The sequence below is a fragment of the Cololabis saira genome, chromosome 20 (assembly GCF_033807715.1).
Source record: "Cololabis saira isolate AMF1-May2022 chromosome 20, fColSai1.1, whole genome shotgun sequence".
Lineage (NCBI taxonomy): Eukaryota > Metazoa > Chordata > Actinopteri > Beloniformes > Belonidae > Cololabis > Cololabis saira.
The window spans coordinates 19,925,003-19,950,008 of NC_084606.1; the positions used below are offsets into that span (position 1 = coordinate 19,925,003).

The 25,006-nt window shown below is 41.4% G+C and overlaps 1 protein-coding gene across 8 annotated transcripts in view; it reads left to right on the forward strand.

Moving 5' to 3' along the window:
• clcn3 (chloride channel 3) overlaps positions 1 to 25,006 on the forward strand; it is a 56,224-nt gene that overhangs the window by 24,691 nt on the left and 6,527 nt on the right. For 4 of the 8 annotated variants that reach the window (XM_061710558.1, XM_061710554.1, XM_061710553.1 and 1 more), the window contains 12 exons: positions 11,515 to 11,675; positions 13,248 to 13,347; positions 14,171 to 14,358; positions 14,625 to 14,747; positions 16,839 to 17,045; positions 17,129 to 17,209; positions 18,068 to 18,320; positions 18,443 to 18,741; positions 18,831 to 19,017; positions 19,822 to 20,220; positions 21,765 to 21,981; positions 23,920 to 23,995. In XM_061710558.1, the coding sequence (XP_061566542.1) occupies positions 11,515 to 11,675; positions 13,248 to 13,347; positions 14,171 to 14,358; positions 14,625 to 14,747; positions 16,839 to 17,045; positions 17,129 to 17,209; positions 18,068 to 18,320; positions 18,443 to 18,741; positions 18,831 to 19,017; positions 19,822 to 20,220; positions 21,765 to 21,981; positions 23,920 to 23,995 (2,291 nt within the window). Of the gene's footprint in view, positions 1 to 1,048; positions 1,387 to 11,514; positions 11,676 to 13,247; positions 13,348 to 14,170; positions 14,359 to 14,624; positions 14,748 to 16,838; positions 17,046 to 17,128; positions 17,210 to 18,067; positions 18,321 to 18,442; positions 18,742 to 18,830; positions 19,018 to 19,821; positions 20,221 to 21,764; positions 21,982 to 23,919; positions 23,996 to 25,006 lie in introns of those variants that run through there. The other 4 variants (XM_061710556.1, XM_061710555.1, XM_061710560.1 and 1 more) reach the window with 4 other exon arrangements.

Genomic DNA, 25,006 nt, shown 5'->3' on the forward strand with positions numbered 1-25,006 from the left:
TAAATTCCACGATATCAGCACAGTTTAGACATTTTATCAGATGAATGCTCTTGTAAAACAATACCTTCAACTAACTGAAGTCTTTGTAAGTGAGAGAACCCAAGCCCAGTAAACCATCTGACTTTAATTCATCAGAAAACTTTAGGGGCATTTTAGAGAGGAAACATAATGCAACACCAGCCCTTCATCAAAGAGAAGCTGAGGAATATTGAACTTCATCGTTTTTTTTTTCAGTCATGCAAAAGTTTAAATGTTTCTGATGTGTTTATTGTTAAAAAGAAAAGGTACGAAATTTCCAGCAATCCAGACCGATGCAAATACACAAAAAACACTTTCCCCTGCATACTTTGGGGTTTTTTATTATTATGAATAATAATTATTTATATTTTGTTTTATTACATAAGTAAACTGTCAGTCTGTTTCACTTCACTCTTCGTTTTTTTTTTACTTTATTTTTAAGAAATTTTACAATATATATGGAAAAAGGGGGAAAAAAATAGAAAAGGACATTAACAAACGGCACAGATGGGATAATAAAAAGCACAGGGGGAAAGTGGATCAATATAATGTGTACATTTTAAGAGATAGAGCTAGGTCCAGGTCTCAAAGACAATTGTCTTTTTATCTTTGTTTGTCCACAATCTACTGTATCATTCATATTATAGAGCGTAAAGTACTCAAAGCCAAGACAACAAAACACAATTAATCACATAAATAAATGCTAACTGTGTCCTGCTATGGTGAGGAACCATATTCCAAATGATTCACTCTTCATTTTAAAGAAAAGTAATGTAAAACAATGGATTGGTCCATTTTAGTTCTCGCCCCCAACAAACTATAAATAAATATCTACACACCCCCATGACCCGACACTATGGTCTCTCCCTTACAGGCAGGGCTCAGCGGTCGCCCCTGGCAACCGGAGCAGTCAGAACTGACCGGCTTGCTGTGAGCGCGCTTGTGTGTGTGTGTGTGTGTCGGCGTGCGCGTGTGTGTGATGACATCATCAGCTCTCACAGTCAGCTGCTGCATTGGAGAGAGAGAGAGAGAGAAACAGAGAGAGCGAACAAGAAAGAAAGAAAAGGGAGGGGAGGGAGAGAGGACTGTGTGTTCTCACACATACACACACATTTTTCTGCTCATGCACACACACCCGCACACAACCACACTCTCACTCACACAGCCTCGCTTGTTTTCTCCTGGTAAACATGGCAGCGGTGGCGTTGAATGACACACGCACTGAGCGGAGCGCCGTCAAGCCTAACTGGGTTTAGCCTAGCTTCGTCTTGACTGTCAACATGGAGGAGGAGGACGCAGCGGCCGACCCCTACCTGCCCTACGATGGCGGAGGGGACACCATTCCCCTGCAGGAAATCCCCAAAAGAGGTACACCACATCCGCTCTTCTCTTTCTGCCTCGGATTCTCCCGTTTCGTCGCTCTTCTATAATGACAGAGGCCCATCTCCTCCTCCTTGTACAGCAAGTGCCTGTAAGGCAGACGGACACGGGGCAGGTTGAACCTTCACCGCTGCTTCCTCTGCCGTAGATAAGACGTGGAATCCAGAGAGTCCGTGTGGATTAAAGCTACCCCTGCTAAAGAATATAGCCCCTGCTATCATTCTCAACTCTGTTGATCATTAATCAGCCATGAGTGCTGAAGCTAATGAGATAAGGTTGATTTAGAGTGAAGGCTCGGGCCTGTGTGCAGCAGGGACTGGAGACAAACATCATGGTTATCCGCTTTATGTTTCTCACACATGACAGGCTCCTGTTCAAATATCCGTGCTGTTTGAAGACACCTGTTGGCAATATGTAGGATGTTGCATCACGTAACAGACTACTGAAGATTAGGTTGTTCCCAAATTATATTTAAATGGTGACATTTCAAAGCTGTTGTGTTGTAACTTAGTGTTTTTTAATGTGGCATTTTTGAAGATTTCTTCTCAATATTAATAGCGTGTCTGCTGGTTCTTTCAGGTCATGTTGGATTGTTATAGAGAGTGAGCAGAGACAAAAGACCCCTAGTGAGTTAAGGATGCATCTAATGTTGATTTTATACTAAGGCCTCACTCTGCAGCTGTTTCTGCACTTTCTTTCCTCTCCTCACAAAATTGTCTCGCCTCTTAGGTCCTTTTGATAGATTTATTTGGATGATAATGTGTTTTGTTTTTTTTGTTTATATTTTTTTATAATCTATAATCAAATGCTAACTACAGCACAAAAAACTGGATCTAACTTTGGCTACTACACATATAGTATTTGCAGTACTGTTACAGGATGAAGACATGGTGATCCAAGCCTCTTAAGGTCATTAACACACTGGTCCCTTCCAAAACCAGCATGTTGTTTGAAAACCTCCCATGCTCCGCAAGAAGCCCGCCGCCAAGTGCCAAAAACTAGAGTTCATTGAGTTGTCTAATGCTTGTGTGGGGTGTTGGTTTCACGCTCAGATCCATCCCATGCATGACAACGACTGTATAAAGAAAAAGGGAAAAAAAGGAACTGACGATGGCAACAGCTAAATTCTTCACTTAAGAGTAATGGCATGGTGGCTGCATTTATCTTTTATTTGCAGTTGACTGTATGTAAACAGACAAGGGGAAGTTCTGCAAAGGAGATTTTAGAGTCTTCAAGCTGCATGGATTTTTATCGTTTGAGTAATTCCAGGTATTCTCTCAGTTTGCTCGGTATTCAGACATCAGTCAACAGCAGGGCTCTTCGGGCCTTGCTGAGGTTATCGGGGCCAGTTTATGATGCTGGTCACATGACGGCTGAGCAGGCTAACTCTGCTCCAGCCCTGCTGATCCAGAGTGTCCTACCCAGCTGCCTCTAAACCCCCCTGATCTGATTTACTTAACAGTAGTAGGACTAATGAGGTGTATTCAGGAGGGGTGCTTTGACTAGATGTAAAAGTCAAGATAAGACAAGAACATTATAACTTTCTCATTTATGAACTAACTGATCATAGTAAAATAATATCCATAATGGCATTAACCAGTATTCATTGAGAGAAGTAGTATTGTCAGTCATCAAGCCTGTGTATGCACTGACTTTTTACTGTGACGCAGGCCGAACAGAATTGCAGCATCACCATGCTAAAGCACCGGGGAACGAAACTGGAGCCTTATTTTTACGTGTCTTTTGTTTGTGCGCTCACTGAACCATTGAAGCATGATGCTGGCAACTTGTATGCCGCCCCCCTCGGTTTCTGTTTTCTGAGGTGTCGCCATAGCTGAGCTCCACAGGCTTTTAGTTCAACTGTGAGATACCTGCTAGTGCAGCATCATCGTTGGGTTGATTTCATCAGTTGTTTCGACTGTTTTCTTTTGCAGAAGTTGAAGTTGTTTCTGTGTCATTAAGCAACATTAAATCTAATCTAAACATCTAAAGTCTATTAGGTTTATTCAGGCCTTTTTCTCTTTTTCTACATATATTTTTGTCTAGCTTTTGAACATTTGTTATATTAGCCTTAAAAAACATGGACAATGTAATATTAGCTGCATTGTCATTGGATTTGAAGGCGAAGGCAAAAAAACTCAAAACTTCACCAAAATGAAGTGCTAATTCATTACTGTAATTTCTTATTGTAGCTTTTTGAAATGAAGCTATGAAGAAAATCAATATGAAATGCAGCCTACACACTTCATCTGTCTTTATTTATCTGCAGAGAAAATGCTGTGGTTCTCCTCATCTTAACGCTTGGAACAGCTCATCCAATCCCTTCAGAGGATGATTTAAGATAAGATAGTCCTTTATTGATCCCCAGAGGGGAAATTTGGGATTCATCTTGTTTTTCTCAGATAAAAAAATAATGCTCTCCAGCTTTGCCGATGTAGATTTTTTTTTTCTTTTTTTTTTGTTTTTGCTCCTCATCTTGTACTGATCACTTTGCATGATTTTAGACTCAGCACGAGACAAAAAGCATTAAGGTCTATGAAAGCACTGGTATGGTCACTGCTGGGGTAGCCGGTTATTTTAGAATACCTTATACATACATTAATGTAAACATTAACATAGTTGTATAACACTTTTCATGATTTGACATTTTTAGTACAGCCTGACGGTTTTGGAATTTTTGTGACCAATAATGATATTTGCTGATGTAAAAGTCTGATGTTCTAATTTACCAATATACTCCCACCTTCCAGAAACATGAAACGTAAACATTTTTTAAATATCAGGGAGTCTTCAAGTTGTCCATGCAGCTTGCAGACTTGAAAATCTAATTTGCAAAGTTTTCCCTTGTCTGTTTACATACAATAGATGACAGATAACAGATAATTGCACATAACATGACTCGTAAATGAATAATTCATCTGAGTTGTCTAATTGAACAACATTTGACATTTAGCAGTTATCTCTGCTAATTTACAATTCACTAAGACCTAAAAAATGTAGTTTGACAAGAAACTTGCTTTACTTTTACAATCACAAAGAAATCACTTTAAACAACTCCAAAATATATAAAAGTTTTGAAAAACAAATGGGAGTCAAAGAAAAAATCTCAATATACTTTTCATAAGGCAAGGCAAGTTTATTTATATAGCACAATTCAACACGTGTGTGTTGAATTGGTGTTTTGTTGTTGGACTTCTGTGCGAGTCGCAGTTTGTCCATCACGAACACCATGTTCAGGCATAAGGGTGTCCATCAGTGCACGTGGCACCAGGACACCCTAGGCCGGAGGTCAATGATCGACTTTGTTGTCGTTTCATCTGGCCTTCGGCCGCATGTCTTGGACACTCGGGTGAAGAGAGGGGCTGAGCTGTCAACTGATCACCACCTGGTGGTGAGTTGGATGCGCTGGCGGAGGAGGAGGTTGGACAGACCGGGCAGACCCAAACGGATTGTGAGGGTCTGTTGGGAACGTCTGGCTGAGCCCTCTGTCAGGGACATCTTCAACTCCCACCTCCGGGAGAGCTTCTCTCGGATCCCGGGGGAGGCGGGGGACATTGAGTCCGAGTGGACCATGTTCTCTGCCTCCATTGTCGACGCGGCGGCTCGAAGCTGTGGACGCAAGGTCTCCGGTGCCTGTCGTGGCGGCAATCCTAGAACCCGGTGGTGGACACCGGAAGTACAGGATGCCGTCAGACTGAAGAAGGAGTCCTACCGGGCTATGTTGGCCGGTGGGACTCCTGACGCAGTAGATGGGTACCGGCAGGCCAAGCGGGCCGCGGCTCGGGCAGTCTTGGAGGCAAAAACTCGGGTCTGGGAGGAGTTCGGGGAGGCCATGGAGGAGGACTTTCGGTCGGCCTCGAGGAAATTCTGGAGGACTGTTCGGCGCCTCAGAAGGGGGAAGCAGTACTCTGCCGGCACCATTTATGGTGCTGGTGGGGAGCTGTTGACCTCGACTGGGGACATTGTCGGACGGTGGAAGGAATACTTTGAGGATCTCCTTAACCCGACTGACATGCCTTCCACTGAGGAAGCAGAGGGTTGGGGCTCGGAGGCGTACTCATCCATCACCCAAGCCGAGGTCACCGAGGTGGTTCGTAAGCTCCTCGGTGGCCGGGCACCGGGGGTGGATGAGATTCGCCCTGAGTACCTCAAGTCTCTGGATGTCGTAGGGCTGTCTTGGTTGACACGCCTCTGCGACATTGCATGGAGGAAGGGGACAGTACCGCTGGGGTGGCAAACCGGGGTGGTGGTCCCTCTGTTTAAAAAGGGGGACCGGAGAGTGTGTTCCAACTACAGGGGGATCACACTTCTCAGCCTCCCGGGGAAAGTCTACGCCAGGGTACTGGAGAGGAGATTACGGCCGATAGTCGAACCTCGGATTCAGGAGGAACAATGCGGTTTTCGTCCCGGTCGTGGAACACTGGACCAGCTCTATACCCTCCGCAGGGTGCTCGAGGGTTCATGGGAATTTGCCCAACCAGTCTACATGTGTTTTGTGGATCTGGAGAAGGCATTTGACCGTGTCCCTCGTGCCATTCTGTGGGGGGTGCTGAGTGAGTATGGAGTCCGGGGCCCTCTACTAAGGGCTGTCCGGTCTCTGTATGATCGAAGCAGGAGTCTGGTTCGCATTGCCGGCAGTAAGTCAGACTTGTTCCCGGTGCATGTTGGACTCCGGCAGGGCTGCCCTTTGTCACCGGTCCTGTTCATAATTTTTATGGACAGGATTTCTAGGCGCAGCCAGGGGCCGGAGGGGATCCGGTTTGGGAACCTCAGGATTTCATCTCTGCTTTTTGCAGATGATGTTGTCCTGTTGGCTTCATCAGACCGGGACCTCCAGCATGTGCTGGGGCGGTTTGCGGCCGAGTGCGACACGGCAGGGATGAGAATCAGCACCTCCAAGACCGAGGCCATGGTTCTCGACCGGAAAAGGGTGGCATGCCTTCTCCGGGTGGGTGGAGAAGTCCTGCCTCAGGTGGAGGAGTTCAAGTATCTCGGGATCTTGTTCACGAGTGAGGGAACAATGGAGCGTGAGATTGACAGGCGGATCGGTGCAGCGTCCGCAGTAATGCGGTCGATGTACTGGACCGTCGTGGTAAAGAGGGAGCTGAGTCGAAAGGCGAAGCTCTCGATTTACCGGTCAATCTACGCCCCTACCCTCACCTATGGTCATGAACTTTGGGTAGTGACCGAAAGGACAAGATCGCGGATACAAGCGGCCGAGATGAGTTTCCTCCGCAGGGTGGCTGGACGCTCCCTTAGAGATAGGGTGAGGAGTTCGGTCACCCGGGAGGAGCTCGGAGTCGAGCCGCTACTCCTCCACATTGAGAGGAGTCAGCTGAGGTGGCTTGGGCATCTGTACCGGATGCCTCCTGGACGCCTCCCTAGGGAGGTGTTCCAGGCATGTCCCACCGGGAGGAGACCCCGGGGAAGACCCAGGACACGCTGGAGAGACTACGTCTCTCGGCTGGCCTGGGAACGACTCGGACTCCCCCCGGAAGAGCTGGAGGAAGTGTCTGGGGTGAGGGAAGTCTGGGCATCCCTGCTGAGGCTGCTGCCCCCGCGACCCGGTAACGGAAAAGCGGGAGAAGATGAGTGAGTGAGTGAGTGAGTGACAATTCAACACATTGTAATTCAAAGTGCTTTACATCAACATTAAAAGCAGCAAGACATAATCAGACAGTAAATAACAAATAAAATGAAATAGAATTATGAGAAAAGAAGGTAAAATAATAAAAAGCACAAGTTGCTGATTTAAGAGTACGCTTAAATAACAAATAAATGAAATAAAATTAGAAAAGCGGTAAAATAATAATAAGTTGTTAAAAATAAGGGCAGTAGAGTACAGCAGGTAAGTATTTAATTTAGGAGTACGTTTCAGTAAACAGTAATGTTTTTATCCTGATTTAAAGGAGCTGACAGTTGGAGCAGACCTCAGGTCTACAGGAAGTTTGTTCCACCGGTGAGGAGCAGAATAACTGAACACTGCCTCACCTTGCTTGGTTCTGGTTCTTGGGAACCAGAACCAAACCAGATCCAGATGAACCTCAGGGTTCTGGGAGCTTCATAGGAACTAACAGATCAACCATGTATTTTGGTCCAAGACCATTCAGGTCTTTGTAGACCAGCAGTAAGATTTTAAACTCTATCCTTTGACTCACTGGAAGCCAGTGTATTGATTTCATGACCGGTGTAATATGGTCCAGTTTCCTGGTGTTTGTAAGGACTCTGGCGGCTCGTTCTGGATCAGCTGCAGCTGCCTGATTGATTTCTTGTTAAGGCCTGTAAAGATGCCATTGCAATAATCCAATCTGCTGAAAATTAATGCATGAATAAGTTTTTCCATGTCTTGTTTAGACAGAATCCCCTTAATTCTAGCAATGTTTTTTAGATGGTAATAGGCAGATTTAGTGATAAACTTTAGATGGCTGTTGAAGTTCAGGTCTGAGTCAATAATTACACCCAGATTTCTGGCTTGATTTGTAGCTGTCAATGACATGGAGCCAAGGTGAGCGCTGATCTTTTCCCTTTCATTTTTAGGGCCAAAAATTATCACCTCTGTCTTTTCTGCATTTAGCTGGAGAAAATTCTGGCACATCCACTCATTGATTTGGTGAATACAGTTACTCAATGAGAGTAGGGGACTGTAGTCATGTGGTGACACTGAAATATAGAGCTGTGTGTCATCGGCATAAGTATGGTAGGAAATGTTGTGATGTTCCATAATCTGAGCTAGGGGTAACATATAGATGTTAAATAGAAGCGGTCCGAGAATGGACCCTTGAGGAACCCCACATGTGATCTTGGATTTGCCTGCATCATTATTCAGATGAATATCATTTAAGACTTTGATGGGTACAGTCTCAGTGCTGTGGTGTGGCCGAAATCCAGACTGAAATGCGTTAAAAAGGTTGTTTTGCATCAAAAAAGCATGGGTTTGCTGGAAAACTACCTTTTTCAATGATTTTCCCCAAAAATGGCAGATTTGATATTGGCCTATAGTTACGTGTTGTAGCATCCAGATTAGATTTTTTTTTAGAAGAGGTTTTATTACTGCAGTTTTCAAGGCCTGGGGAAACTGGCCTGTTTGAAGATAAGTATTTATTATCTGCAATACATCCGGAGCTATGCAGTTAAAAACTGTTCTACAAAAGTTTGAAGGCAGAATATCAAGACAGCATGTTGTGGGCTTTAATTTTGAAACCGTTTCTGTTAGGGTTGTATAATCTAAGATGCTGAACTGTCCCTGATTTACTAGAGGACGGGAAGTCCGAAGTGTTATCATTCCTGAGCTGGAGCAGCATATTGCTTGTCTTATCTGTAATATTTTGTTTGTGAAAAAGGCTGCAAAGTCATTGCATGCCTTTTCAGACAGCAGTTCAGGGGGGATTGAGGCTGTGGGGTTTGTCAGTCTGTCTACCACAGAAAACAGTGTGTTAGCATTATTACTGTATATAATAACTTTAACTTGGTTAAATGATGTTTTTAGCACCATTTCAACTATCTGTTGTTTTTTGTTTTATTTTTTCAGCAAAAATGACTATTTATCACTATTATTACTTTCATCAAGTTTGACCTCTCAAAAGAGAGTAAGTAAGAGACTGAAAATTGCACATGCTAAACAGAAAAGGGCCTAATATTGGCTGAAGTGCGGGGAAGCTGTGGCAGCACCATATGCTAAATCAGACTGTTTCCGGTACAGTTCGCTGGCCTTTTTTCTATCTTTCCTCCTAAACTAGGATCTAGAGTAGCCACGATATTGGTTATACGTTGCATAGTTGGATTCCACAGTATGTATTCTGTTATTTGAGTCGTTTACTATCCAAACATAAAACCTGATGACTCAAAGGAAACCTGATCAGGTCATAATGAAATAACAAGAACACATTCACACATATATTATCTATCTAATATTCCCACCAAAGGGGGTTGTCTAAATTCTTCACTAACACATTTGATTAAACATGAAAGATGTGATAAAGAGGTAATACAAAGCTTCTTCAAAGATTTTTTCGTGGTCTTCTTGTGGAAGACTGTTCTACTAATGTCAGAGTGCCAGAATAGAGCCATTTTGTCTTATTTATTTTTAAACAACAAACTATATGACTTAATTTTATTACCAGTACCACTTGTGAACATGACTACTGTTCTTTTTTTTATTAGTATTTTTCCTTCCACCATGATCAGCCTTTACCTTGTAGAACACAAGCAGGGAGAGACAATGTAAAGATGGTTTTGAACATAGTGGCATTGAACCTATAAACACATGTCATGCAATTACTCATTAGCATTCACTGGCTACCTGAATCTCTTTTACATCTTTTTGCAGTCCTACAGTCATATCTGGGTTCACCGCCACCTATCTCAACTCAGTCATATAGGTTTACACTCTAGGCTGCTCATTGTGCTCATGAACAAACAATCCAACTTCTGGATTGAAGCCAATGTGGAACTGAGAACAGCTGCAGTTCATCGATTAACCACTAGGGACTCCAGAAGTGAGTCAATCTCCATTGACCTCAATGTCAAAATGTCTGCAGCACAAATAAACTTGTTTATCGCCTGATTTAAAAAAGGAAAAAATGGTTTTGCTGGTTTTATAATCAATAGTAGTAATACAAACAATAATAAGGGTAGTAGTTATCATCATCATCATCATCATCACTGCCAGCAAAGCCACCACCCTGCCTGGCTGTCCCGAATCCCCCAACGGTACCCCATAACTGTACGAACTAAAGTAGTCACATCACAGGGTTTCAGTTGCTTTTGGAGCAGATTTGAATCTGTCTCAAAATAAAAAAATGTAAGGAATCTAGTACAGAATATATGCTGTGGTACAACTTGTCAGAAATGCTTTGTCACTAAATCTTTTCATCAAGTTTTCTTTTTGTGTTTTTGTTTCCTTTTGGTGCAGTAGGATTTAGCCTTATTATTAACACACACAGTGCCCGTATTATTACACTCATGTTGGTATGAATTAGCCTGATTTAACAGAATCTTCACAAACAGGAGAAACGAGTTTTTCTTCTTTTACTTGCTTCATTTATACTCTTCTCACTTGTCTTTGTCACTTCATCTCATTGTTAGACACAAAAGTGTCTTTGTTGTGGAGATGAATATTTGTGTCATCAGTCGTGGGAGGCTGAGATTCAAATGTCACTAGATGACTTTTCTCTAATTTATCAATCAGGGCTTTGTTTCAGATTGCTGTTATTGGCTCACTGCAGCGTAAGGACAAATTGGAGAGATCTGTCGTTGCTCTATATTGTAGGAACTTTCCTCATCATACTGCCACTGCAGCCAACAAAGGGGAAATGACAGGAATATAAATCTTGTGATCTTCCACAGATAAAATACAGAAAGAAGCAGCTCCTTGGCTGCTTCTTCCTGCATATCAGATCATATATTGCATTAAAGATTACAACTAATAGGTATGCAGGTTGCATTTATGAGATTCATATGACTACCAAATTAAAGTATCCTCGTTATCTTGCAGAAGAATTGTGAACCTTCTTGAATCTAAGCACAAACCGAAAGATGCTGCAGCAAACAACGTATACATCCTTCAGCCATCACTATAAAACAAGCTTCATGGTACACTGATGGTCTCCATTTCTCTGTTCAGAAGCATTGACTCCACAAGACCACCAGAGGGTTTTTATGTCTGATCAGGCATCACGATATTTGCTGGATTTCCTTGTCCATAACTTTGTGGCTAGTTGTACTTTCTTGGAAGACTTTATGAAGCTTCAGCGGTAAAGGCTTTTGTGAGAAAATGGATGAAGTGAATAAAGGATTAAAAAGTCTTGAAGTTGTACAATTAAACTATCTATCTCGGTATTATTTAAATATATTGGAGTGCAGAGACCTTGGATCATGTATCTTGAAGGTTCTCGCTGTGACGGGCAAGAATTCATTGCCCATCATAGTGAGACAAGACATGATCTTTGGAAAACAAAATCATTTCTTAATGGATGCTAATCGCAACCCACGGAGAACACCTCATGAAAGCTGTTGTTGAGGAGATGCCCCGAGTCAGACTTAACAAATCACACAGGGAATTTAGAAAAAACTTTACAATCACAAGTTTCTCTTCCATTTTTGGTCTTTTCTTCTTAGGATCTAACTACGCCATGACTAACGGGGGCGGGGCTCCTAGTAGTACTACACACCTGTTGGACTTCCTAGAGGAGCCCATCCCTGGAGTAGGGACTTACGATGACTTCCACACCATCGACTGGGTCCGTGAGAAGTGCAAGGACCGTGAGAGACACCGGAAGGTGAAGACGCAGAGCTAACACACTACCACTCTGTTAAATATGCTTAACCTGAAATATTTTTACATAGAAATTGTTGTATCACCTATTGCAACTGGTCCCTTACTGCAGAAATGACAGAAATCTTCAGATGGAGCAATTTCTGTACTGGTGCTGCAAAGATGGGGACTCTGAGAAGTTGATCCACACCACATTTGTCCTTTTAGACAAATGTTTCTTAGAAGTTGATGACAGGAAACAAATATCCCCACAAGTGTTTAAGTGTTCAATACTTCCTGCTGCAGCAGCAGGGAGAAACTCAACACAACTCCATAAAACCAGAACCTCTCATGTGGACATTCTAAGGAATAAAATATTTCTTTTTTTTTTCTTAAATATTGACATGTTAAGACTCTTTCAATTATTTGAACGAGCCTTTTTTTTTTTTTTAATAAGATAAAAACATGAAGTCCACTGGTCCATTTTTTTGTGGTCTGCGTGCTCAGCTCCAGTATCACTGAACAAATATTATAACTCCCTCCCACTGATTCGGCCCCTTTATTTCAACACATATTCAAATATTGACTCGGTTTTTTCAGTGCCCTTTCCGAACATGTTTCTGCTCTGAACACCTGGAAATGATGACCAAGAATTTGCATGTTATTTGAACACTTTGTTTTTATGGCCTTGGACTTACCTCACACAGAAAGTCAAGTAATCAACCGTTTTCATAAAGTAAGATTGGAAACAGTGTCGGTGTGTACTAGGGCTGGGCGATATATATCGAGATTTTAATATATATCGATATATTTTCAAACACGATATGGTACGAGACAATATCGTTTATATCGATTTAAAAAAAAAAAAATTTTTTTTTTTTTTAATGATTTTGATATAGCTTATTTTGTGACAAATTGACTTGAATGTTTTATTTGAGATTTGCACAAATGTTTTGTTATTTGCACAACTGTCAACCTCAGTGGAAAAGTCTGCCTGTTACTGTCTACATTGTATTAATTGCACAGTGTATTTTAATTTAATTGTTATGCAGGAAAGGGATATTTGTTTTATTTTATTCAAGAAGCATTTTTATTCTATATATGCAGGCAGTTTATTATTATAAATTATTATGTTTATTATTTCATTTGTTTTATACATTTTGATATTGTGCAGACCTCTGTTAATAAAGGTACCTGTGTGACATTTGGCACGAGGCTTTGTATTAAAACTGACTGTTTTTTTAAGGGTTTGCCTCAGAAAAAAATGAAGCTAACAGAGATGCTATGCTATAATGCTTTGGGGGAAACCCCAATTAAGGCACAGAAAAAATATCGAGATATATATCGAGTATCGCCATTTAGCTAGAAAATATCGATATGACTTTTGGTCCATATCGCCCAGCCCTAGTGTGTACAGTAAATTACTGAATCATTTATCACTGAATGGTACAAAACTTTGTCCTGGTGGTGTTTCCTGCCAGTAAAAGTTTATCCACTGAAACCTTTTTTTAAATATTAAAATTGTTTGTTTTTATTTCTACTCATTCATACGTGTCATTCAGCTACCTGTTGCTCATTTTTTTCTGGGTACATACAGATCAACAGCAAGAAAAAGGAGTCGGCATGGGAGTTCACCAAGAGCCTGTACGATGCCTGGTCCGGTTGGCTGGTTGTGACGCTCACCGGCTTGGCGTCAGGTAACACGCACTCAGACAGACTCCCACAGCCGTTATCTCCTCTGCCGGGGACCTTCACATGCTCCGCCTCAGGCATCTTCTGCTTATTCTCACTCCGTCTACCGGTGCCATTCACTCACGCAGTCTGCCCTGCAGAGCCGTCTAAGCTGCTTTCACATATGGAGACGGAAAAGATCATCAGTGCAGCTGTCATAGCGGCCATATCCCCACGGCTACATGAATAATGCATCCATATAGTCTAGATAAGGTTGCCAAATTATTAAAGTTCCTGTATTCTCCTGTACTCTTTACTCGGTATGTGTGTATGTGATGTTTTCAAGGGAAAAACTCATATCTACGGCCCATTTATGTAATGAGAAGAGAAGATTCCCAAGAGTTATGTTCTTATAACAAAATCAGCAAGATACTATTCTGCATAGGTCATCTAATCACAATAAATTTGCTGCATTTATGTGTTTAATTTTGTTGGATAGTCTTTTTATCTGAAGTCTATAAAGGAAGAGCTTTTAGTTGATCAGGTTAGAGATTTGTATTGTTGGCCTAGATGAGCCTGAAACACTTGAAGACTCCACAGATCTTGAACATTTTTGCCTCCAAAGTGTAATTGAGGAATAAAACAGTTTCACACCATCCCTGATTTTTAAATAATGTCATCTTTATTTCAGGAGTTTAATGCATCTGTGTTAGAATTAGATTTTCTTTGAGAAGACTGCATTTGTAACAAGCCAGCTAACTTCCTCCAAACACCTTTCTCTTTTCCTCCTCCTCCTGCTTCCTGTCTCCTCCCTGCCTCCACGTTCTGTCTCTTCTCTTCCCCTGCCAGGTGCTTTGGCTGGCCTGATTGACATTGCTGCTGATTGGATGAATGACCTAAAGGAGGGCGTGTGTCTGAGTGCCATGTGGTTCAACCATGAGCAGTGCTGCTGGACATCCAATGAAACCACCTTCGCTGAGCGGGACAAGTGTCCTCAGTGGAAGAGCTGGGCTGAGCTAATACTGGGGCAGGCGGAGGTAGACTAACACAGGCACTTGAAAGAGATGAGTCAGAGCCACAACAACCTTCTTTGTCATTACTTGAAAGCCAAACAAGTGCTTTCTTTTCTCAAAAGTTGTAATTTGCATCACTTGAAAGTTAGCTCAGTGTTCTTTTAACACTTACCAACAAGGAAACTCTTTAAGAACTGAATGCAGAAGCAGTGAAAAATACCTCCATGAGACAGTTGAAATCCTTGTTTACTGCAAACACTCTGACTGTGTTGTGTCCTGCTTCTCCGCAGGGCCCCGGATCATACATCATGAACTACTTCATGTACATCTACTGGGCTCTGTCCTTTGCCTTCTTGGCCGTCTGTCTGGTCAAGGTGTTTGCTCCGTACGCCTGCGGCTCGGGGATCCCCGAGGTGAGGAGGATGTTGCTTTTGTTGAACCCATCTTTAATTGCACAGACTGCACTGTGGTGCAGCTGCGGTCACCCACTGGGAACATTCCTTTATCTCTAGAGCTTTTTCACATTTGTATTTTTAGCATCCGCATTGCACACAGCTTCATCTTCTAGATAAGTCCTCCCTTACTGACAAACAGGCCTGTTGTATTTCTTTTTTACTGCGGGCACCTCCCTTTTTCAGTGTATGAAGGAGCTTGTGCAGGATTTGTGCAGACTGTTATCCATTTCTCACTTCTGAACCGTGTTTAATACCTCAAGTGCACCAAAATAATTATAATAAATTATAAATCTGCGCAGCTCCCTCTGGCTCTTCTTGAAAATGGTCTACAGTAGTCACTTATATGCATTTTATGAGATCCAAAATGGTGTCATACTTTTTTTTGCTTTTAATGCCCTGAAGTGCCTTGGGATAGTTAATTCAGTGAGCAGTGGAGAGATGGGAAAGGTTGTCAGAGCCTCTTTTTAGTTGCCAAGGAGACACCAACGCTGCAAAAAGAAGAGAGACGTGTTAAACTGTGACTTTGATCATGTTTACAGCAAAATAAATCAAGAGCAGGGTATGTAGCTAGATTAATAACTCAGCTATTTAACAAAATATTGAAAAGGAAACACAATGACCCTTTTTTAACTGAAAAAGATGTTTAACAGGATCACGATTTTATTTTGTTTAAAATCTAGAGACATTACAAGCTTGCTACTCAGAAAGAGAGCAATTTGATGATAGTACTTCAGGGCTTAATAATATATATTTTTTACATTTACATTAATTACATGATTAATTAATTGAATTGTGATGATAACAAACTGTCAATTGATAGTTGCAGTCAATTAAAATCCTCAAGCTTCTGTTTTTTGGGATTCAAGATTACACTTTGAGTATCACATTTCCTCTTCCTTCATCCTTGTCCAGGTAAGGTTTCTGTTTACAATCTTGAACTAGGACTGTCATTGACGCCAGGATGCAGCATAATGTTTGGAAAATATCATCATTAACACGGCCCAGTAGGAATCAAGTCAAAGTTTATTTCTAGGATATTTAGATGAACAAGCTCAACAATCACTAAAGCAATGAATAAAGCTACAATAAGCAACAAAACATCAGAAGATGTAACAGACTGAACGCATAAACAAATGAGCTCTGTTTGCACAATTAAAGCTGTTATATCCTGCTCAACCGAGAGGAGAAAAAGAAAAGTGTTTCAGTGATGTTTTGAAAGGGTCAGGCATCGTGGCATCTCTTGTGCGGTGTTATGAGCCTGGATCTAGGAATGAGCAGCAACAAGTGATTTGTGGACCTTGGTGTATTGGATGAATTGTGTGGATTAAAGGTTTGGACAAATGTGGCGGTGCCATTCTTCAGGCGGTCTACAGCCAGCATATAACCAAGCGATGCTTGATGAGGACCAAGATGCAGATAATTACAATAATCTACAGGAGAAGTAATGAGGGCATGAATTACCCTCTCAAACAGGTTTATAAACAATTATCTATAGGACAAGCTCATTAATTAATTTGGTAATGCTCTATAATTTTCAAATCATCAACAAATTCCATGAGAAGACCAATCAGTCAATGTTAATCACTCTCCAGCACCTCGTATGATGGAGAGAAACCACAGTATGCTTGTGGTGTTTTTGTTTTTTCTGTCTCTTGTTCAGTGTGTTCAGGTCTAGAAAGATGTTATTCTCTTCCACGTAAGGTGCTTCTCACAAATGACCTGAAACATCTGATTTAAAGGAGGTTTAGTTAACATCTTGTCTCTTTTGAGATTTGTCATACAGCATTCATACAGAAGATGAAGCGGTGGAAATGAACATGGGGGGGCTGGTTACTTAAACTAGGTCTGTGATGTCACAGTATCCTAAATCTGAACCACTTCCTGATGTTTTCAGACCTTGCTTGACCCAACTAAACAACACGGCCGTGTTATCATGAAATTCTTCAATTCGGCAGTCTTGTCAAACCTCCGACCGTATGCGCTTGAGGAATTAAACTCGACCTTGGGCTTAACTTGTGTCATGATCCACCTCTCCACCCACTCCCCCAGATCAAGACCATCCTGAGCGGTTTCATCATCCGGGGATACCTGGGCAAGTGGACGCTGATGATCAAGACCATCACTCTGGTTCTGGCGGTGGCGTCTGGCCTCAGCCTGGGCAAGGAGGGGCCCCTGGTCCACGTGGCCTGTTGTTGTGGGAACATCTTCTCCTACCTCTTCCCCAAATACAGCAAGAATGAGGCCAAGAAACGAGAGGTGAAGGAGAAGAAATTACAGTGGTATACGTGTGTTTGAGAGCTAGTCCAGAGGTTTCTCACTGAGTTGTTTTTACCTTTCAGGTTCTTTCTGCTGCATCAGCTGCTGGGGTGTCTGTTGCTTTTGGCGCGCCAATTGGAGGTGTCCTCTTCAGCTTGGAGGAGGTGCATTAGCTAATAATCACACTACAGTTCAAGTTCATTTAAATGCATCTTAATCAGAACCTAATGCTTACTGGGAACAGAGGTGTCAAAAGTATTCACATTCATTACTCAGGTAGAAGTATAGATACTAGAGTTTAAAAATACTCCTGTAGAAGTTGAAGTATCAACTCAAGTTTTTTACTCAAGTAAAAGTATAAAAGTACTGGTTTCAAAACTACTTAAAGTATAAAAGTAAAAGTAATGTAAGGGGGAAAAAAGCCATGAAGGACAAAAGCCATTGAAAATGAATGCATCTTAGTATAATGCAAATATATTAAAGAACCATATATGTGTACTATTGAGCATTAACATGTGTTTCAGAGAGCAGAAGATATGATGACTGGTTGCCTATAAGTATTGTAATGGTGCAAAAAGTCAAACTTCAGAGGAATGTTATCATTTATCCTAACCTTTATTGGAATGTACATCCAAGTTTAGTTGCAGGAATCTGAGGGAACGGATGTAAGAACAAAACTGGACAAGAACATCTGAAACAACCACAACCAAATTCACTCTATCCGGATGGAGCAATTTAACTGGATAGTTTTTTTTTTAAAGGCCGAAATGAAATAGAGTAACGAGGCTGTTTTTAAAATGTAAGGAGTAAAAAGTACAGATAATTGCTTGAAAATGTAAGGAGTAAAAGTAAAAAGTCGTCTGAAAAATAATTACTCCAGTGAAGTATAGATAACCAAAATTTCTACTTAAGGTAACAAAGTATTTGTACTTGTACTTGTTACTTGACACCTCTGACTGGGAATGACTGGAATGTAATGTATAAACTATCTGACCCTGCTCTGCTGCCTTTCTTTCGTCCAGGTGAGCTACTACTTCCCTCTCAAGACCTTGTGGCGCTCCTTCTTCGCTGCCCTGGTGGCGGCCTTTGTGCTGCGCTCCATTAACCCGTTCGGCAACAGCCGTCTGGTGCTGTTTTACGTGGAGTACCACACACCGTGGTACCTGTTTGAGCTCCTCCCTTTCATCCTTCTGGGAGTGTTCGGGGGGTTGTGGGGTGCCTTCTTCATCCGAGCCAACATCGCCTGGTGCCGGAGGCGCAAGTCGACGCGCTTCGGTATGTACCTTATTTTGAATGGACAGGATTTTCTGTATGAAGCAATGGTTTTATCTGTAAATGCACAAATCAGATGCTTATTCTTCTAAGACCTCTCACAGTGTGACATTGTTGCTCTTCAGGAAAGTACCCGGTGTTGGAGGTGATCCTGGTGGCGGCCATCACAGCCGTGGTGGCGTTCCCAAACCCCTACACACGTCAGAACACCAGCGAGCTGATAAAAGAGCTGTTCACCGACTGCGGCCCCCTGGAGACGTCCCAGCTCTGCCAGTACCGCAGCCAGATGAACGGCAGCAAAGCCTTCATGGACAACCCCAACCCCAACCGCCCAGCAGGTCCCGGCGTCTACTCCGCCATGTGGCAGCTCTGCCTGGCGCTCATCTTTAAAATCATCATGACTATATTCACATTTGGGCTCAAGGTGACCCCTGGAGGATTTTCAGTGAGGGACTTTTAACGCACTTCTGTGTCTTCATTATCACTAAATCCAGACTGGCGTCTCACCCTCAGGTTCCGTCAGGCTTGTTCATCCCCAGCATGGCCATTGGAGCAATAGCAGGGCGAATTGTTGGCATTGCTGTGGAGCAACTGGCCTATTATCACCACGACTGGTTCCTGTTCAAAGAGTGGTGCGAGGTGGGAGCGGACTGCATCACGCCAGGGCTCTATGCCATGGTCGGAGCTGCAGCCTGTCTGGGTGAGCCAACAGTTCATACAGTATCGGGATTAGGGCTGGGCGATATGGACCAAAAGTCATATCTCGATATTTTCTAGCTGAATGGCGATACTCAATATTTATCGATATTTCTTTTGTGCCATAATTGGGGTTTCCCACCAAAGCATTATAGCATAGCATCTCTGTTAGCTTCATTTTTTTCTGAGGCAAACCCTTAAAAAAACAGTCAGTTTTAATACAAAGCCTCGTGCCAAATGTCACACAGGTTCCTTTATTAACAGAGGTCTGCACAATATCAAAATGTATAAAACAAATGAAATAAAAATAAACTGCCTGCATATATAGAATAAAAATGCTTCTTGAATAAAATAAAACAAATATCCCTTTCCTGCATAACAATTAAATTAAAATACACTGTGCAATTAATACAATGTAGACAGTAACAGGCAGACTTTTCCACTGAGGTTGACAGTTGTGCAAATAACAAAACATTTGTGCAAATCTCAAATAAAACATTCAAGTCAATTTGTCACAAAATAAGCAAATATCAAAATCATAAAAAAAATTTAAAAAAAAATAAAATCGATATAAACGATATTGTCTCGTACCATATCGCGTTTGAAAATATATCGATATATATTAAAATCTCGATATATTGCCCAACCCTAATCGGGATAAGATTATTCTTTCTGAAGCTGTTACATTTGTGTCATTTTTATTCCTTCTTTTCTCTCTCTGTGTTCGTGTTTTTTTTTTTTAAAGCTGGATTTCTCTGAATATACATATTTCTGGCATCTACTAATACCCTCTGTCCTCCCTCTTCAGGTGGAGTGACCCGTATGACCGTGTCCCTCGTTGTTATCGTGTTCGAGCTGACCGGTGGGTTGGAGTACATCGTCCCACTCATGGCTGCCGTCATGACCAGCAAGTGGGTGGGTGACGCGTTTGGCCGAGAGGGAATCTACGAGGCCCACATCCGCCTGAACGGATACCCCTTCCTAGACTCCAAGGAGGAGTTCACACACACCACTCTAGCCCGAGAGGTGATGAGGCCCCGACGCAGCGACCCGCCGCTGGCAGTGCTGACGCAGGACGACCTGACGGTGGAGGAGCTGCAGGGCGTTATTAATGAGACCAGTTATAATGGTTTCCCTGTGATAGTGTCCAAGGAGTCGCAGAGATTGGTGGGCTTCGCTCTGCGCAGGGATATCACTATTGCTATAGGTGAGACCGCAGAGAAGGACGAAAGAATATTGAGTGAACTGGCAACTGATTTGAGACAATTGAGCATTTGTCAGCCTTCTGATTGGTCCCTGACTGACCAATCAGAAAAATCATTCTCCATCGCTACATCCAGGCAGAATATCTGGTTGGACAAAACAGCCGTGTCTCTCGTTCACATCAATGGAAAAAGCGTAGTTTTAACTTGCCTTGTATCGAAATTTAAATCACTGGATTATTTTTTTTTAAACATTGTATTAGTAAAAGGAACACTTGTAATGCAGCGTATTTTTTTATCCCCAAATTGGCACAAATCAGATCCGTTCTTCCAAAACAAAGTCGGCTCAGCACCAGGCTACAACATAAAGCTACAACCGCGAAAGCGTTTATTTATTTATATTAAAATGGTTAAGCGGTGTACTCGGGGCACTTGTAAAAGTGACACCCGCTACCCAGAGAATCACAGGAATACATTTCATCCCAAAACCAATGGTAAATTACAAAAAATTTAATCAAAAAGATCTCATTTTTGCTGAAAACCTCAGTTTTTTAAACTCACGGTACCTGAAGTGTTCCTTTTTATTCATATCTAGTTGCTGTGGATTTTCTTTGGTATATTAATTAGAAATAAAGTGATGTCAAACCCTGTTTTTACAATGGAAGTGGACGGGAGAGATGACAGTTTTGTCTGACTAGGGCTGGGGATCGATTCAAATATCAAGAATCGATTCGATTCCGATTCTTAAGATTCAGAATCGATTATCACGATTCGATCCGATATTGATTTGGGTTACTGTTAATAAAACTGTTTTTTCAGCTGTTGCATGAATTATATGACTGTAGTTCTGCAACATATTAATACTAGTATTATATTGAGATTCAACAGCAAGTATTGGCAGCTAATGATGCTGTAAGGACCAATCAGCTCCCAGAATGCTGATAGAACTGCTTTCAGAAACATCATGTGGGTCAGAATTACCAAACAGATCCAGGGAGGAAACAGAGGATGAAATAAATCGCTTTTATTTTTTCCCCATTTATGAGAATTTGGTTTTTAACATTTATGCAAATGTAACTCCAAGACAGTATATAAAGCAAAGAAATATAGACAATGTATGCAATTATAACTGAAAACTTTAATGTTTTCATACCTTTTAAACATATTTAAAGGCAAAAACATGGCACCAGTTATTCTCGTGTCCAACAAAATATTCCTTTTTTGGGCATAAACAAAAAAGTACCAAAAGTTGTAATGTAATGATGAAAAAAAAAAATTAATGTTTTTTTTGTTTTTTTTTAAATCGATCTTTAGACATATGAATCGATTTTTAGGAATTAATATGAGAATCGATTTAAAATCAGAGAATCGATTTTTTTCAACACAGGCCTATGTCTGACCATAGCAACGGGGGCGGGGCTTGACAAAGGCTCAATTGTACAGTTACTGATGGGAATAATTAAAGTCACTATGGACTGGAGTAAAGTGAAGAAGATTGAGTCCTTTAATTATGAAGCACAATTGTTTTTCTTTCCCTGCATCTCAACAGAAAATGCCCGTCGCAAGCAGGAAGGCATTATGCTGAACTCCAGGGTGTACTTTACCCAGCATGCACCCACCCTGCCAGCTGACAGCCCCCGGCCCCTCAAGCTTCGCTCCATCCTGGACATGAGCCCCTTCACCGTCACCGACCACACTCCCATGGAGATCGTGGTGGACATCTTTAGAAAGATGGGGCTGCGCCAGTGCCTGGTCACTCACAACGGGTAAGACCGCCGTCTTCCGAGGAGCAGCGCGTCGCCGCGATTCTTTAACCCGCCTGAGGGTGACAAAATGTCGCACAAAACACACGTCCACACATATGATGATGCATGAGCGCTGAGATCCTGCAGTCTGCATGAACTAGCACAATTGCTGCACTGCATGTCCTTTATCCCTTTACTGATTTATAACGGTCCATTTCCTCGAGCTACTGACTGAAACTAACCACAGATTCATACCTGGTGTCATGATGGGAGAAAATAGTTGCTATAGTTGGGGAGAAACGATTGCTGTGTGGGTGAAAAGGAGGAAAAAAATGATGATGAAGAATTGATCTGGATGTTCTTTACAATAAGTGGAACTGTGCGACCAATTTTTTTTATTGTAATTGTTTTAAGCCTGTGAAGGAGTTTCTGTGTAATTGTGGTTTCACAAAGAGACGTCTGCTGGTGTGATGAAGAATTTACAAGAGCAGGTTGTTTGTTAGTTGATAAACACGTTCTAATAATTAGCTTTGTTCGCTGTGATGACCACCAGAGAAGAACTGAGCAGCAGTTTCTTTTTCTTGTTTATTTAAGTTTTCCCATTAAAATTAACTTTTTAATTATGTCTTAAGGAAACAATGAATAAAGCCTGGTAGTATTCTGTTTTGTTTTTTTATATATATATATATATATTGTCAGCATGTCTCACAGAAAAGACCAGAACCATCCCATTCCTTTGCCCCTCTAGCAGTAACACGTTGGAGAAGAAATAAATCTTTTAAGTAAACATTTGTATTTAAAAAAAAAAGAAAGAGATAATGTCATGTAATGAAAGGTAAAGAAGAATAGTGCGTGTTATTTGGGCTTTGGTTGTGAACAAATAAACATTTAGTTCCTAATCACTGTTGTAGGTTGATTTATGTGGAAGAGAAAAATGACTTGTTATAATCATTTGTAGACCATAGAATTATGTTGTACAGGAAATTAAAAGCCATTACTTTGCACAGTCTTGAAAATGTTCCTTGGTTATTCTACTAGAGGAGGGTTAGACGCGCTCATATTAAAAAAAAAAAAAAAAAAAACTTGACACGTCTTGACATTCTAACGTTACCGCAGCACATCTGCTCTGTTTTAGTCGAGCTCCAGTCTCTTTCAGCTAAGTCTCTTCTGATTGGTCAGTTTATTGATCAATAGTGTTTGAGGCAAGCTCAACTAACCACTTTAAAATTATGCAGAAGTATTTCACAGTGACTATGCTGAACCTTGAAAGAGACATACTTCTATAATTTATTTATTTTTTTAACTTGAGAGAACATATTTGGAAATATTAAGTATGTGCCAAATTAAAAACTTCGACAGCTTCAAAGGCCGAGTTTAACTCATTAAACGTTCAAGAACTCATTGAGTGACCAGATCAGACCAGAAGTATCCACTTCTCATGTTCATCTCCAGCTAATTTCATATCCTGCACTTGCTGCACCCTGGGAGTGGGTTGAACCGCGCCGTGTGACGGACACTCCTCAGAAAAGGGATTTTATTTTACAGACATTTGTGATGCACAAAAAGCTTTAATACACTGAAGAAGAGAAAAAGATTAAAAAAAAAGCTACATATAGTCTGTTATATGAGATAGGAGTTAAAAAGTAAACTAAATGCTAGTGTATTTATTGATGTGTTGGTTTTGGTCTTTTTCTGGGATTTGTTGACATAAGAACATATTATATTGCCAAACTAACATATGTACTTGTAGAAGTAATATCTGTCACTTTTATTTAGTTTTCTAGTTTTTGTGTTCGTTTAGTTCTGTAATTTTCTGTGATTATTGGTTCATGTGTTTAATATTTCCCACCTCACTTTGTTTCTGTTTTGAGCTGCTGCCGTGTGTTCTCTCTGTGTTTCTGTTTATTTGTTGTTGCTGATGATGTGGGCAGTCTGCCGAGTAACAGGTGTGTGTTGCAGGATTGTGTTGGGCATCATCACAAAGAAGAATATATTAGAGCATCTGGAGGAGCTCAAGCAGCACACGGAGCCCCTGGTGACTAGCCCCTCCCCTTTACACACCTCTCTCCCCCCAAACTTTGGCACCTGTCTCCTCAACTCCGCCTCTTAGGAAAGATGCATGAAACATGGTGTGGAAAACTGCTGACAGTTCCCAGCTTAACATTGAGACTCATTTCTCCTCTTTCTTACTTCCCTGCTTTCGGTGGGTTTGTTGTGGCTTCACGTCGTCGTGGAGAACCACCTTCAGATAGACGCTCTCTCAGCTCCATCTTCATTGCTTGAAGCTGTTGAAGTTTTGTGGGTCCTGTAATGCTGGACCTCAGTGGGAACTGTCCCCCTCATCACGCATGAGCCCCTTTCAGACATGCACCCCGGTACTCTAAAGGGCCAGGCAGTCGTACAGGCTTGTGTCGTGTTTGCAGGTCTTCCTAAACATGAAGAATTTGTTTTCCTTTAGCTTCCATTTCTTATTGAAAAATGTAAAATATTGATCACCACAGCAGAACAGTTAACCAGCTAGACCAGGGGTCGGCAACCCGCAGCTCTAGAGCCGCATGCGGCTCTTTAGCGCCGCCCTAGTGGCTCCATGGAGCTTTTTCAAAAATGTTTGACCTTTTTTTTTTTCTCTTTTTTTTTTCCTTTTTTTTCTTCTTTTTTCTTTTTCTCCTTTTTTCCTCTTTTTTTCTTCCTTTTTCCTTTCCTTTTTTAATCTCGACATTTGGACTCTTTTCTCGAAATTGTACTTCAACATTAATCTCGACATTTCGACTTTTTTCTCAAAATTTTGACTTTTTTCTCGTCATTTCGACTTTTTCTCGACATTTTGACGTTTTTCTCGAAATTTTGACTTTCCTCAACATTTCAACTTTTTTCTCAACATTTCAACTTTTTTCTCAAAATTTTGACTTTTTTCTCAACATTTCGACTTTTTTCTCAACATTTCGCCTTTCGCCATTTGCCTTCATTCTAAGGCTTATACAAGACTTTTCATTTTTTGCGGCTCCAGACATATTTGTTTTTTGTGTTTTTGGTCCAATATGGCTCT